This window comes from Branchiostoma floridae, chromosome 1 (assembly GCF_000003815.2).
Source record: "Branchiostoma floridae strain S238N-H82 chromosome 1, Bfl_VNyyK, whole genome shotgun sequence".
NCBI lineage: Eukaryota > Metazoa > Chordata > Leptocardii > Amphioxiformes > Branchiostomatidae > Branchiostoma > Branchiostoma floridae.
This window is the reverse complement of record NC_049979.1, coordinates 20,334,291-20,348,814: the sequence shown is the minus strand read 5'-3', so window position 1 is coordinate 20,348,814 and position 14,524 is coordinate 20,334,291. Positions and strand designations below refer to the sequence as shown.

The 14,524-nt window shown below is 42.3% G+C and overlaps 2 protein-coding genes across 4 annotated transcripts; one reads left to right on the top strand and one right to left on the bottom strand.

Annotated features, from left to right (window-relative positions):
• Window positions 1–2,209: 2,209 nt before the first annotated feature.
• Window positions 2,210–10,179, bottom strand: LOC118427490 (guanylate-binding protein 1-like). Of its 2 annotated transcripts, none has more exons than XM_035837319.1 (14): window positions 10,019–10,179; window positions 8,850–9,168; window positions 8,153–8,283; window positions 7,795–7,915; window positions 7,319–7,490; window positions 6,868–7,120; window positions 6,164–6,318; window positions 5,772–5,842; window positions 5,218–5,369; window positions 4,411–4,766; window positions 4,063–4,221; window positions 3,490–3,585; window positions 3,005–3,122; window positions 2,210–2,542 (listed from the first exon to the last, which is right to left on the bottom strand). In XM_035837319.1, the coding sequence occupies exons 2-14, from the start codon at window positions 9,119–9,121 to the stop codon at window positions 2,496–2,498; spliced, it is 2,103 nt and encodes a 700-aa protein (XP_035693212.1). In that variant the 5' UTR covers window positions 9,122–9,168; window positions 10,019–10,179; the 3' UTR covers window positions 2,210–2,495. The 2 variants fall into 2 exon arrangements, with proteins under 2 accessions (XP_035693212.1, XP_035693220.1); XM_035837327.1 differs by having other exon boundaries at window positions 2,988–3,122; window positions 10,019–10,178.
• Window positions 10,180–10,725: 546 nt separating this feature from the next.
• LOC118423088 lies at window positions 10,726–14,174 on the top strand. Of its 2 annotated transcripts, XM_035831073.1 has the most exons (5): window positions 10,726–10,830; window positions 11,501–11,917; window positions 12,457–12,498; window positions 12,774–12,900; window positions 13,482–14,174. In XM_035831073.1, exons 1-5 carry the CDS (start codon window positions 10,782–10,784, stop codon window positions 13,501–13,503), a joined length of 657 nt encoding a protein of 218 aa, XP_035686966.1. In that variant the 5' UTR covers window positions 10,726–10,781; the 3' UTR covers window positions 13,504–14,174. The 2 variants fall into 2 exon arrangements, with proteins under 2 accessions (XP_035686966.1, XP_035686975.1); XM_035831082.1 differs by lacking the exon at window positions 12,774–12,900.
• The last annotated feature ends 350 nt before the right edge of the window (window positions 14,175–14,524 follow it).

Genomic DNA, 14,524 nt, shown 5'->3' with positions numbered 1-14,524 from the left:
CATAGGTGCTTTGTAGCTTTGGCAAAGGAAAAACAATCAAAAGACGAAACAATTAGATGAAACATACCCTTCTATATGTGTCAATCTTAAACTAGATGAGAACAATATCATTTTAACAACGCAGAGACAAGATTCTTTCGTTGAGACAAGTCTCTTTCTCCATATCAGTGTAAGCAGCATTAAAACGTTTGGTCCATTGGCAACATGCAACCATTGCTGTATTGTTGACAGGTGGGGTAATGAAATCGATCCAAACATCTTTTTTGCGGTGCCAGAGAAAGGCCAGGTAACGATCGGCAAGGGGCGTGTTCGTCCGACAACAAAGAAACTTTAGGACGGCTGACTGTGTACATTGCAAGTTCTAGTTTCCTATCATCAGATTGTTTTTGGATCCTTTTGATCATTCTCAGTGTTTCTCACGTGTGTTCAACTCAAATCTGGTAGCGTTTGTATAAACATGATACGTATAGCTTCTTTGTATATTAAGTGCCGAAGGACTATATCATATATGCTTCATACTCAGTAATGTGATACACATGTGTGTTGCGTAATTGCATTATCTGTGTTATGATACCATTACAATGTGTATTCACGGTCATGATAATACGTACACACATGCATGGCCGGCTTGACTACCTCTAGAGTGTGTACATTATGGAGCCTCCTTGGTTTGTTATCATATACTTACTTAATGGTTAAGGAAGTGGAACCAACAAGCAGACCCGCCAAATCTATCCAGATAGTTGTTCTGTACAATGGCGACAACAACAACGTACCCTACCTTTTTGGTGAATCCGTAAGTTGTTTGAATGAAAGGAAGATTCGAAGATGCCTCACTGACTCCCTGTCTTAACGATTTTCCGACAGCCCCCAGCAGTCGTCTTACACCAGCCATACTTGTTGTGCCGGGGATTGTCTGGTTAACCTTTGTCCTACTGCCAAGTTCAACCAGAGGGCAAGGGGATAAATCATTTATCCGCACAGGAGGTCAGCCAAGGGTTGGCGGGGAAACCCATTTCTTGTTGCGGGGATGCTCATACCTCAGCACGAAACGTTCGATATACATATGTATATATGACAAATATTACCATTTCAGTAGCGGCACCGGTACCGATTGTTGTCCCTTTGCACTATGTTCAAAAGCCGATTATTCCTATGAGCAGTTCCGAGGTATTTGCAATTCACTGACATTCTTATAGGCATCCCTACACGTTTTTTTTCGGGCTGAGTAATTATAATACGTAAATAGTATTGTCAAATTTATGAGGTCGTGAAACGCTAGTTATCTCCATGAAAAATGGAGATATAGTTTTGGGTGCGTCTGTCTGTGTGTACGTCTGTGTGTGTGTTTGTTTGTGTTTCTGGATATTTGTGGACGGCATAACTCCAGAACCTCTTGCTTCATTGCCATGATATTTGGTATGTGGGTATGTGTTGAGAAGACGAAGGTCAAACTTAATTTTGGGCCCCCTGGTATGTGACCTTGGTACTGCAGCAGAAATTCCATTTTTTGTATCTTTTGACCTGGATGTGCTATGATTTTGATTTTTCTGTGGCAGATAGCTTGTGATGTAAGGAATACAAAATGTGCGTCGTGCATGTTTGGGTCCCCTAGCAGGTTGCTCTGGAACTGCAGGGGTATTTTTCTAAAAATATTCCAGGGAGAATAACTGGACAAGGGAATGACAAATTTAGGTAATATTTGGCATGTATGTAGCTTAGACAGAAATGTACACAATGAAAGAAATCTATATGTGTAGTGTTTGCCATTGTAGGACTCAAATACTTGATCAAATTATTGCACAATCAACATTGTGACCAGTGCAAGTTGTCTAAATGTGTACGTAACCAAACATAGATTATATAAATGTGGAAATCACTTACATAATCAGATTGTGTAATGGAGATATGAGGTCTCCTTGTTTGTTTTGTAATGACTTATTGTTCTAACACTGAACAACTGAAACAACCTGTTTGGAAGGAAATTAGGTAGGTGTACGTTTTGTCACTTAATTCATGTTTCGAATAGATATTCTAACACGCCAACAAAAAGGATACCCATAAATGATTCCTTATATTAGGATGTACAATATATATATATATATATATATATATATAAGAATAGTGAATTTTGCCACTTTTCTATACAGTGTAAGTGTAAGGTAGGGAGATCTATACTACTGAGGAAGAAAGAGTCTATCATCATGATTATTTTATTTCACTCTGAGCAAGACCAACACTTAACGTTACAAACATCTACGCACAAGCTTTAGTCCACGTGATTAACGATATCAGCTGAGCATCGAGACTTTCTGTGTATATCATATGTATGTTCCGCAGATTAATATGATAACGTTATATGGCTCTTAACTACACAAATGCTGAAACTAATATTGAATTTTCTACGTCACTTGGAGGTAAGAAAACACATCAAATATACCAGGTCGCACGACCACTCGACTGCACGCCAACTGACTAGTACATGTATAACTCAGTCACATGATGACGCAGCCACCCTTACGACGACGTCGAGGAGGTGGCGCTGGGGACAGAACGAAAGAGCCTGTTAACTATAATAGTGTTATTGTTGCTCATTTCTGATAGCACCCATGATATAGGATTCATATATGGCGAAATAACAAATAACGAATACAAAACAATGCACAGTTATCATGTCTCCATGTTTAGGTCACTTATTTGCACGTTTCAGCTCCCTATGTTTGTGCAGTTATCGTGCAGTTAATAAAAAAACCCGCCAAAGTATAACAATCATTAGATGTCAATATAAGGCAAGGCTCTTAAAAAAGACAATGAAAAAAGATAAGATGCATGGCCAATCATACTTTGCAACTTTCTTGCATAGTTTATGAAGAATAAAACCATATCAAATACTTAGTTTTCGTCTAAGAAGAAAAAGAAGCATTACTTTGATGGAAAACATGTAATACGCTTTGGCATGAAACGTTTTGTTCCTTTTCTGCACGCACCCATGAACAATACTAACGTGGTGGCTGTCTGAGCCTGTTGTTAAGTTCCCGGATCTTGCCGTTCATTTCATCCTGCTGCCTCTGCATCCGGGACTTCAGCTGCTGCACCTCCCTGTCATGTCTCCCCTGCAACTCCTTAGAGGGATAAAAGAACAATTGTTACCGTCGTGAAGGAGGTTTAAGTGTGTGTGTGTGTGTATGTGTGTGTGTGTGTGTGTGTGTGTGTGTGTGTGTGCGCGCGCGTGTGTTTGTGTGTTTGTGTGTGTTCTCATTTGCGCAGGCTTTGCCAGCAAAACCTTTCGTTGGATAGCGACGTATAAGTCCGTAGGCATAGGGAAGACAAAATTCAAGGTCGATTTTGACCTTCTACCAACAGCCATTGTTGTAGTTGTTGGCTCTTATCTATTTTCAAAGACAAAACGGTAATATATTCGGATCTGGAACTTGTTAAATACATTTGTGTACTTCATGGTGAATGTATATGAATTAAAGACACAATTACCCTGCTTAGATTTGCCATCTCGTCCATTTGCGCCTGTCTGAAGTCCTCGAATTTCTGTTCTTCTCCCCATCGCCAAACCTCTCCTTCCATTTTCACCTGAAAAGATATGGGAACATTCAACCGGCTGAATCTGCCCAACCAATGAAGAATTAATACATGCAAACTGAGCTTGACATGGCTTCTACAGCAGGACATAGCAGGCAATTGGTTGTATCCAGGTACGGTAACAACAAAGGTCCTTATTAGAACAAACCTTCATACAAAATAGCGATAAGGACTGGGAAAGTCTGCAACAGACACTGTGCTAGTTCAAAAACGACGTCACAACAACATACTGAAATAAAGGTTAGTGGGCCTCTACATTTCAAACTCAATTTTCCATCCGAATAGAGAGGTATGCACATTGGGTATTATACATTGATTTTTCAATTACCTTCATCCCTCTCCCAGCACCCCCCCCCCACACACACACACAACATTTCGACATAACCATTAGTCTCATCACTATGCCAAGATCTTATATGACTTAGATGAGAATACGTTGTTTCCGTTCCTTTAAATTTCTTGACCAACCTTCGCCATCTGCCACTTGTGGAGCTGGTTCATCTTCTCCAGAGTCTCCTTGTGAGCCCGCTGCATGTCCTGCTGCTGGTTGTACAGCCGTCTGGCCTCTCTGTTCTTCCTCTGGGCTTCCAGCTCGGCCTGGTGAGCTCTCTCCTGTTCCAACATCAGCTGGAGAAGTAAAACAATATGCAAAGTGGAACCGTTATTTCCAACACAGTGATTGGACTCAAATTGTCGAACTGTCTTTCAAGCTAAGAAAATATGCGCTACATTTTCCTATGTCTCATACTAATATAATTTACAACAGTTATACCCATTTTAGAAAATATCTGAATTATAACGTCCCTAGTAACTGACCTGTTCCTGGTATCCTCTGATCTTTTTTATGTTAGCTCGGAGAGAGTCCCAGTTCTTGGTCATCTCCTGTAGAACCGCCCACTTCTCGGGCCCTCTCGCCCACCGGTGGTACTGCTCCCGGGTCCTCTCCAGCTCGTCCAGCGCGCCCCTGAAGTCGTACCCGGCGGGCGGGGACTCGATCTTCTTCTGAACCGGCTCAAAGAAGGTGTTGAACATTTCCGTGCAGAAAGCGCGGGACCGGCTGCGGTTCTCCTGCAGGAAGCCGTACAGCTCCCCACCGACCACCACCATGCCCTGCTGCCGTCTGGTCACGAGGTCGTCACCGACGTACTCAATCGTGCGCTCTTCCCTGCGAACTAGAAAAGGCACAAAGAATACAGTCATGGTTGGGCACTCGTGTTAGAGCAGCAATTCTCTAACATCAAATGACATTACGGATTACAACATAGTGCTCATGTATAGAGCAACATTTTCAAATGAACTTGTCCTGGAACTCTCCACCTTCAAACAGAAATCTTGTCTCAGGAGGAAACAATACTAGAATGGCTTCAAAATACAGTATTGCAATATCGGACTTGAAAGATAAGCTATCACATGCAATGGTGTTCACACTTACATCTACAATCTGACGAAAAAGAGAACGGGGAGCTCATGACAAAGAAAAATTGAGTTACAGTCTTAATGGCAAGGTACCGGTCTCTACTAAATTTTAGTTAACTACTGGATATATAACGTGTCTACAATGACACAGTATTTTGTTAATAACCGACTACAACGGCGCTCTTTTGGCACATATGATCTACCCACCCAGTCGCTCCTGCATCTCCCGAACCACTCCTTCGCTCTCCTCGTCCAGGTCACCAGAACCGATGCCCAAATGGCCGATATTATCCAGTAGGCAGGAAGTGACTTTTGTGAATGCCTTGTTGTGTATGCTCATCAGCGACAAGGCCTCATCCCTGGGGCAAAATATAACATTACAATAAAATAATTCCTTATCAGAAGGAGTATTTGTTTCTCCTAATGCCTGCGGGTTGGAGTAAAACAATAAAACAACAAGCTTAAAGTACAGGGCAATTATACTGCACACTTTCCATGTATATAGCCTTATAAACGCAAACACAAACGCACAGACACAAGCGCACAGACACACACACACAGACGCAAAACATCCCACTCCCTTGATAGTAAAGCAACAACAGTAAAACATATGATATGAGCCAAAGCGATGAGAAAAAAGTGACATAAGTTTCTTTCAATAGGTTGTCAATAGGAAACAGTGTGTATTAGAAACAGAGAAAGTTTCGGTATGATTCTCTCTCTATATATATATCAATTGTCAGAAGTACAGAATACCATACATCTCATCCTCAATGTCCTCATCCAGTATGATTTGGACATCTGTGCCCTGAGAAACAGTCGCAATGCCAGCCTAAAACACATGGGAAACAAAGTGAGACGTATTTTACAAAAAGTTTACAATCAATTTGTTAAAGATAGTGTTACGAAAATGGTCCATTACAAAGAGAAAGTGTTCAGTTTAATATATTTGGAATGCTGTAGAAATTTTTGGAAGAACGCATAGAAGATCTCCGGTGCACTTATTGCTAACGTTATATACTTTTTTTAGCATATCATTACACACAGATAAGTAAATACAGTACCGTATTACGAAACAGTCATTTCAGATACAAATCCAAAGTTTTGCCATCGACTATCTTTATTGATGGTGTAACATGGAATTTTGTTTTACCGCCATCTCTTCTCTGTACTCCTGGATAGCTTCCTCGATGGCCCTACTGCGCATGAGCTGGATGGTGTTCCTCCAGGTGTTGTCCAGTGCGGGGATGGCCTGCGGGTCATTGACCGCTTCCACGTACTGCTTCACCATGAGGCTCAGGGCGATACCTTCAACAAATGGACACGTCAAATATCAGTTTTATGATAATGTACATTCAAATATAGATACTAGGTGCCTCCTGGTACATGCTGGCAATATTCCAATAATTTGCTATCTGCTTATGATTTACTACGCTAAAGCACATTTCATAATTACAATTCAATCCAAACGTACAGTTTTTCCTTAGCAAGACTTCTTTTGTACAATAAACATTGTGCTCATCTTAAGTTAAACAGCCGATGTTATTTCAAAGAGAATCTAGAATTTGCAGAAAGTAGCTATGGGGAGAAGAGACAACCGACATGTTTCACGTTTAAAAGTTCTTAGCAGTGAAATGCAACGGAAACAGCGAACTACATCAAATACACATATGTGTGTATGTTGCTGTATTCCGTCATTTCTGTAACCTCGTATCTAAACCTATAACACAGCTGCCCAGTCTCTTCTGTCTTCTCACGCAAATAGTTGCGTGAGCAGACAAAGAGAGTCGGAAGCTATAATAGGTTATACCAGGCTACTATCACTGTTGTATGTTGCTCTCAAGTTGCACCCCTCACCGTTGACAGTCGACCCCTTGTAGTATCCCCTCTTGGGGCGGGACTTTTGCAGCAGAAGGCCGATGAGTGTCTCCACGCCCTTGTTAAACTCGGGGTTCAGCTTGTCTGTGTGGTCAGCAATGTTGTTCATGACTTGCTTATTATCGGAAGGACGCTCCAGAGTAAAGCACTCCACAGATGGAAACGACGTGAGGATGGCGCGCCCTACCATGTCGCCAGGTGTCTCTTCAAAGTCCTCACCACGCGCGAGAACCTGAGAATTGGAGACAAGGTGTATAACGTAACGACATTGCAGCTGCCATATGCTTGTCCCATGCAGATTGGGACCAGAGCTCTGGATTGGGACATTCAGCACAGAAACGTTACATGTGCCGTGTGAATGTGCGTACCCGCCAGTAAGATAGTAACGTTAGGAGCCATATTACAGAGGTGACAGATATGAGGTACTTACCCGAGTCTTGAGGTACTGTGTCGGGTCGATCTCTCGCCCGTTCTCGTCCGTGCTCATGAGTGACACGTCCCGCAAGAGCCACAGGAAGTCAGGGAAAAATTCACGGAGTTCCGACATCTGCGTCTTCTGTCCTTTCTTCACGGTCACACCTTTAGCCAACTTGATGAAACACCTGGTGCACAAAAGTGAAATCGACTAGTAAACAAAAAAAAGCAAAAGTTTAGTTGCCCGGAAGGATCTAGAATGCGAGAAAAGCAGAGTGGTTGCAGTTTCATCATAGTGTAAACGGTTTCATCTGTATCACCAGAGAGTGTGCACGTGTTTTAAAAGTGATTAGCATATGGCCAGAGTGCGTTGACCAATCAGCGACCTTCATTTGAAACTAATCACGAGGGCGTAAATTGATTGGTCAGACAACAGGTGTGTGGTTGATCTATTCATTCTGCACGTTTAAGTCAGAAAGGTTCGCTACTCACTGCATCTTCTCCAGATCCCCCTTGTACGGCACGTTGAGCGAGTTGTAGATGAGGAGAGAAGACAGCAGGATAGTTAACACCAAAATGCTGGCGTCCTGGTCTGCACTTCCCCCTGACGCGTCTGTGATAAAGGGGAAACGCTTGTTGTCAGAAAAAAAAAATAGCTAGACGTTAATGCGAGATTCAATACATAACAACAACACAAAGCTCTAAGAGATATTTTACCATAGAGCATAGGCGTTTGTTGGAATAAGATTGGAATCTTGCGCAGATAATCTCTCGCGAGAGGGCTGTAAACGAGATAATTGAAATGGGTAAAATACAGGTGTAATGATAGCAACATCAGCATATTCCATACCTATCCCTTCCGTGTCCAGTAGCAGGATAGTGAAGTCCGCACCCTTCAGTACCTTGGTGCCCATCCATATGCCGAACGTCTGCGGGTCCCAGCGGTGCCCCAGCTCAAAGGCGTCTGCGGAGCCCAGCAACCTACAAATCATGTACCGAAACTATCCTTACTGCCAATCCTATCATCAATTCCTTGTTGCATGTATAATTCACTCGGAAGAGGAAATTACATGTAACACACAGTTATAGTACAGCTGGCTACAAAGCCATATTTTGGTGATGTTGGCCTACTAGCGGATCATGAGGGCATTCCATTCCGTTCAAAAAGTACCGTAGCTTATCAAACCAAACATAGTAATGAATGGAGCATGCGTTTATAAAGTCCAATCGCTGCACAATAAACATGGCCTAACTATGTATTTTAAGAGATGTAACGTTACATGTACATGTGTACCGTGACGAGGCGAGCTGTGCGAGTGGGGTTGAGAATTCCTGTTGCATACTGGTGTGTATGCGTCTATTTTCATTTATCTTGAAGACACCATCTTAAAAGTATTTCTTCTTAATTACTCCGTGACTGTAAGTACTAAATTGTTTATGGGAAAAATCTCTGCACCTCCCACAAGTAGACGTCTAGGGACCTCCCCGTCACACTAGGCGATATACTTGCAAGAGGTTTACCGACGCTGACGCTGACGCTGACTTACCTGGACAGGACATAGCTTTTCCCCGTGCGACACGGCCCACATATCGACAGCGCGCTCACGGGTCCCTTTATCCCCTCTAACAGCTCCAGTGCCTCCGGTACAACGCACAGGGTACTCCGGCGTGCACCGCGAACCTTCTCCACCGTACCCTTAGATCCGTTGTACTTCAGGTCGTTCGGTAGGATGAGCGGGATGGAGGACGTCTTGGGGACCTTTCTGGTCCTGAACTTGAGCTTTTGTACAGTGAAACCGTCATGTAGTCTGGACTGCATTTTGAGTGGAGGAGACCGTAGACCGTGTAATCTTCAGAAAACTACGACTGAAATGTGTCAAATAAAAAGTCGTTATTCGGTCAGGTGTATACATTGTACACCCTCGTACGTTTTCCTTCTTCTCATACGGATTCTTCTGACAATTTTTTTGTTAAGATATGTTATACCTATATTACAGATCGATCAGACTTTTAAAGGCTGTGAGTGACTCATGGAGAGAAAATGGCATGAGCAGATTGATTTTCTTTGTCAAAATTACAAGCCCATTTCTATGCAGCCAAGCGGTATATGTATAGACACAATGCAAACAACGCGAAAGAGGAAGTGAAACTCCGATCGATATCTCGATTTGTGACGCGTCATTTCTGAAGCATACTGATCATGGGGCTGTATATGTCGTATTCTGGTTTAACTTCAAAATTTCTTACTGAATTAGCCCCCTCTTTCTTTGTTTTGCACTCTGTTGCTGCGTTTAGAAAATCTGAATTAAAGCCACTGAACATATGCTGGTTTGTTGCTAGGAGAAGGCGAGTAAGTCGACAGTGGGAACAATATATTTACACGTGTAAGTAGGATATCCTCGAGCGCCGTCAAATGGCCGCCCTTTGAGCATTTAAATTCTTCAACTACATTTAATAGTCAGTTATGTGTAGCGGCAATATTATTGACACAAACACTCTGTCAGTGGCTGGGACGAACAATTTTGTTTTCAACCGACAATGATTTCACTTTTACTTTCAGTGAGGTCAATGGTACAGATATAACAAAAACTGCCATTATCAAACCACAATCTTAGCAGATTAACTGATATGTCAACAGATCTACCTATTAACAGCTATAGTAGTTGTCAAATAAATCAGACTATGAAGCCAACTGAATTTTAATCCATTGACTTACATGATCTGGCTGCTATGGACTTGACCCGGCGTATTTCTGCTGGATTGAACTTTCCTTTGGCAATTGCAGTTTTACGATTCCCATCCGAAGCACTTAGAGCACGAGTGGTCAACTGTAACAAGGCGTTCCGAATAACACTGCAATCAAGGCATTAGCATGTTTGCACACCAAGCTCGAACGATTGTGCCCGCTTTGTACTTTACTTCCCTTTTTTGTGCGGGGCTTTCCAGCGTCACTAAACGTTAATATAGCCAGTCGGGAGCCCCCAGTCGGGGGTTTCCAGGCGGTGCACACGTGATCAACATTAATGGCACTGGAAAGCGACATAAGTCATGCATGTTACATGTGAATACTACAATACCTACAAAAAGTGATACGGTGTAAAAAAAACGTGAATCATCTCGCGTATACTAGTACTAGCAGACGGCATACCAAACACTACATACGAATGCAGCTGAAAGGTGACCCTCCTTCCTATACGTATGAGCTGTGACCTTTGGAACAACAGCTACTGTCGTACTGCTAAAAGTCGATAGAGTACGCTTTTGATGTGACGGAGGGGGATTTTCTGCGTGTTTGTAAATAATGGGCAGTCCCGCACCTCAGCTCGTACACCCAAGAATGTTCCAGAACTCCAAGCTGCGGCACACGTGCACCGGAAATGACTCATTTGAGTCAATTACACAAAATTGCGCAACGTCATCCAATGGCAGTTTTTTTTTTTTAATGCTAGGGGCGATCTGTGTCATCTGCGACGACAATCATGGAGATCACCTGTTGTTGTATAGTTTTATGTATTCTTGGATCCTCAGGTAAGATAGTAGGATTTTAAGACAGATTGACTAGTGTTAGACTGATAAACAGCGTTTGCCCTATAGATTACGCACGCCATCATGTGGGGGAGTGCAATGCACTTTATAGCTTGTTGAATCTCCTACAGTGTTTGTTCTCTTGTTGATCCTTGTTCTCTGTACATGTACATGTACATGTATTGATATAAGGTCTTTGGAAGCATGTTAGTTCTATGTAAAATATATAAGACCATATAAGTTTTATAACTGCTATAGTACTGAGCGGGCGGGGTGGTGTAGCCGTGTCATTAACTCGTGATTTTGATTCACTGAACGCGTAGTAGCCTCCGTAGTAGTGTCAGAACGGGGCTTTTTTTTTGGGGGGGGGGGCGCCGGTTCGTGATTTTCAACGTTGGTTAGGTCTCTTATGCCGGGAGAGGGGGCTTTCCCGGCGAGGAGGGGGGGGGGTGTCGTGGAAGGGAGTTTTGCCCTGGTTCCGAACCCGGTGGGGTTGGGTGTTTGCTGCATCATAAAGCTACGTTTGACAAGGAAGTACATTTTATGTTTGTTCGAGTATGACTAACTTGATTGTGAGTTTTTCCACGACTCTCTGCCTTATGGTGACATCTCTATGCACAAATTTACGGACAACCATAACATGACAGTAACATCACCGTATTTCTTCCAACAGCTTTGGGAATTCTAGGGAATCCTACCAACATTACCGAAGGAATCAACGTACAAGAAATAACAATCGAACCAAAGGTGTACGCCTACGAGGGTGACAGGGCGGAGCTCATCTACAACGTAACCGTCCGATCCGATCTACCGCCAGATCGGCTTTACGAAAAAGCCGTATGGTTTTCTGCCGACAGACAAAACTATTGCGAGATTTCTCAGGGAGAAACAAAATGCCGCGGCGACCAGTTCGCCAATCGGACCGAAATATCGGACACCTGGTTTCCTGTGTCAGAGGGAGAGCGCACGAGGCACGGGAGGATCGTGTTTCGACTTGGAAACGTCACCCTCAGCGACACAGGCCGGTACGAAGGGGAGATAAAGACCTTTGACAACATAAACAATGTTAACACCATGCTGGTTGTTAAAGGTATGACTGTACAATTGCAATCCGTGTTTATCATCCCCCCGACAGCTGAAACGGTTATCTAGTTATTTCAAACCTGGTCTAAGCAACTACTGGGGAAAATGGTTGCTCTTGATAGTTGGACAGAAAAATGGGTCGGTCAGATGCCAAAAATGACACATATTTTCACATTCTAAATGTTGTTCAACCGTATAAATGCCTCATAAAGACCGTGCAAAAACAGCGGTTGCAATTGCTGGTTGTTTTTGACAGTTGGTTGCTTAGTAGAGGGTAATCTCCACCAGGCCTTCCTATGGGGGCATGGACTGTCGAATTCGGCGAGAAAGGGAAATAATTGTCCAGGACAGTCAGTCTGTGGGAAAGTTACATTAATAATATTTTCCCCTCCGAATTTTGTCTGTGCATTACTTGAAGTGCCGGTCTCGTACTGGGAAACAATGCCATGTTCCTATACAGCACAACCTATATCAATACATGTATTGGCGCTTAATTGGTTTTGGAACGGGAATGGTTAGCAGGAAACAGTGTTATATTTTTTTCAGACGCTTCGGAGAGACCGAAAGATGAAGACACGGCAAACCAAGGTGAATTTATTATTTTGTGAGGAATTTTTGAACTGGCGGTTGCACGGCTATTTCTGACCCATCAATTCCTGTCAACGGATTATTTTGATGGAGAATTTCACACGTTTCTTTTTCTACAATGTGAATACTCCTAAAGTTTGTTTCCTCAATACACTAGCCTTTAGCTAAAACGTCTTTGTAAAAATAGAGTATGGCATATAATGTTACGATATTGTACCGACAAGAGAGATCGTCATGTAATTATTCATCTGTCTATGTACTTATTACATGTACAGTCGGGACAACTACATGGTGGAACGGATTTGGAGCTGGTATCGGTACACTGTTAGGATCAGGCCTGGCCATCGCATTCATCGTGATCCTCAGTGTGAAGCTCGCAGTCAGACGCAAAAGTAGTCAACAGTAAGTACACTCTACATAATATAAGTATTTGTCGACACAAAAAAAACTGTCATCTGTAGACCAAAACTGAGTGTTCATCACAATTATCCAATGATAGCATGGCAATTGGCAGTTGAACAATGAGAGAGTGGCTGTATATCCTCAAAATATGAATAGATATAAAAGAATATTTTATATTTTTTTGTTTTGAATTTCTTACGTTTTGACAGAGGTGACTGGGGCTATATGACTCTATTATGGAAAGACTTCAGAAATACATTTGACAGTGCTCTAAAATGGACCTAACGTTGTACAAGTGTATCATCTCACTTCGAAGCAACATTGAATGATTGTGTAGTTGTTGGGTACTATGGCTCTAATTGCTGTTATCGTTAGATCTAATTCTTTTGCAATGGCGACTGTAATACCTGATTTCGTCCATTATCGTAGCCTGGAGTCCACCCTTGTTAGCTTTGGTCTGCTCCCGAAGGTTGCAGGGTAGCCCAACCTTCGGGTTCGGACCAAAGTTAACAAGGGTGGACTCCAGGCTACCATTACCGCCCATTACTGAAATTGATCCCTTTTTTTGTATCAACTTTCAGGGCATCGACCGCACCAGTATGATGACAACTACTAGTACTATGACGAGTCCGATGTGTATAAAGAATCAAAAAGCAATGACGGATGGCAGGGTATCATCCTAGTTTATAGCAACTATGTATTTACTGCTTTTGATATTACTGTTACTGCTTCAAGCACAGAGATACCGAAAAGTGTGACATTGTCTTTATGTAACAACGCATTGAGGTTTAGTAACTAACTAATTACACGTCTTTTTGTGAACGGAAGAAGGTATTTCACTTGGCCCTTTTGGAAATCAAGTTTTAGAATTTGAAGGGGCTTCTCAGTAGTCTTGAAATGAATAGATAGATTCGAAATACATGTACGATCTTGTTTATGGAAATTTTTCTATAATCTTGCTGCATTTGGAAATGTATAGTAATCAAGTACTAACTGTACAAGTACTGCCACTGAAAAGTGTGACACTGCATCTCCAAATAAGTCCGCTCATTTGAGAATTGCTGTCATTGTTGTTGTTGAATCATAAAATGTGTTTTGGTTGCATTTAAGATATCTAGTATTAATAGAGCAACAAACGTCATGCATATACATTTTGTGTAACATGGCATTATTTAAGCCGTTCTTTTGTTTTTATTTAAGTAAAAGTGTATAAATAAGACTGTGTTATTTGAAGCCTAGGCCTTTGGAGTGCCAAAGTAAACAACTGCAAAAGGAGACAACAGCAACTGGCTATTTAATGGCTATTTCAAAAATGTATTTTGTTTTTCTGAAACATGCTAAATTGTGGAATGGAATGATTTCCGACTTAGTTGTCGATCAGCAGGCATAAAAGATGCGAGGTGACGAGCTTTGCTACATGTGCTTGTTTGTGGGGCAGAACAGGCTTGCTTGTGCCCCCCCCCCCCCCCAAAAAAAAAGAAACTAACTTCCCGTTTGTTGCGTGGGGAATTCCAAGGCCACTGTGCTGACACTCCACCTCTCCACGCTACTCGACATCATAGAGCAGGCGCATCCCGAGGTGAAGAACGTGGCGAGTATAAGAACTATTCTTAGCCCATCAGAC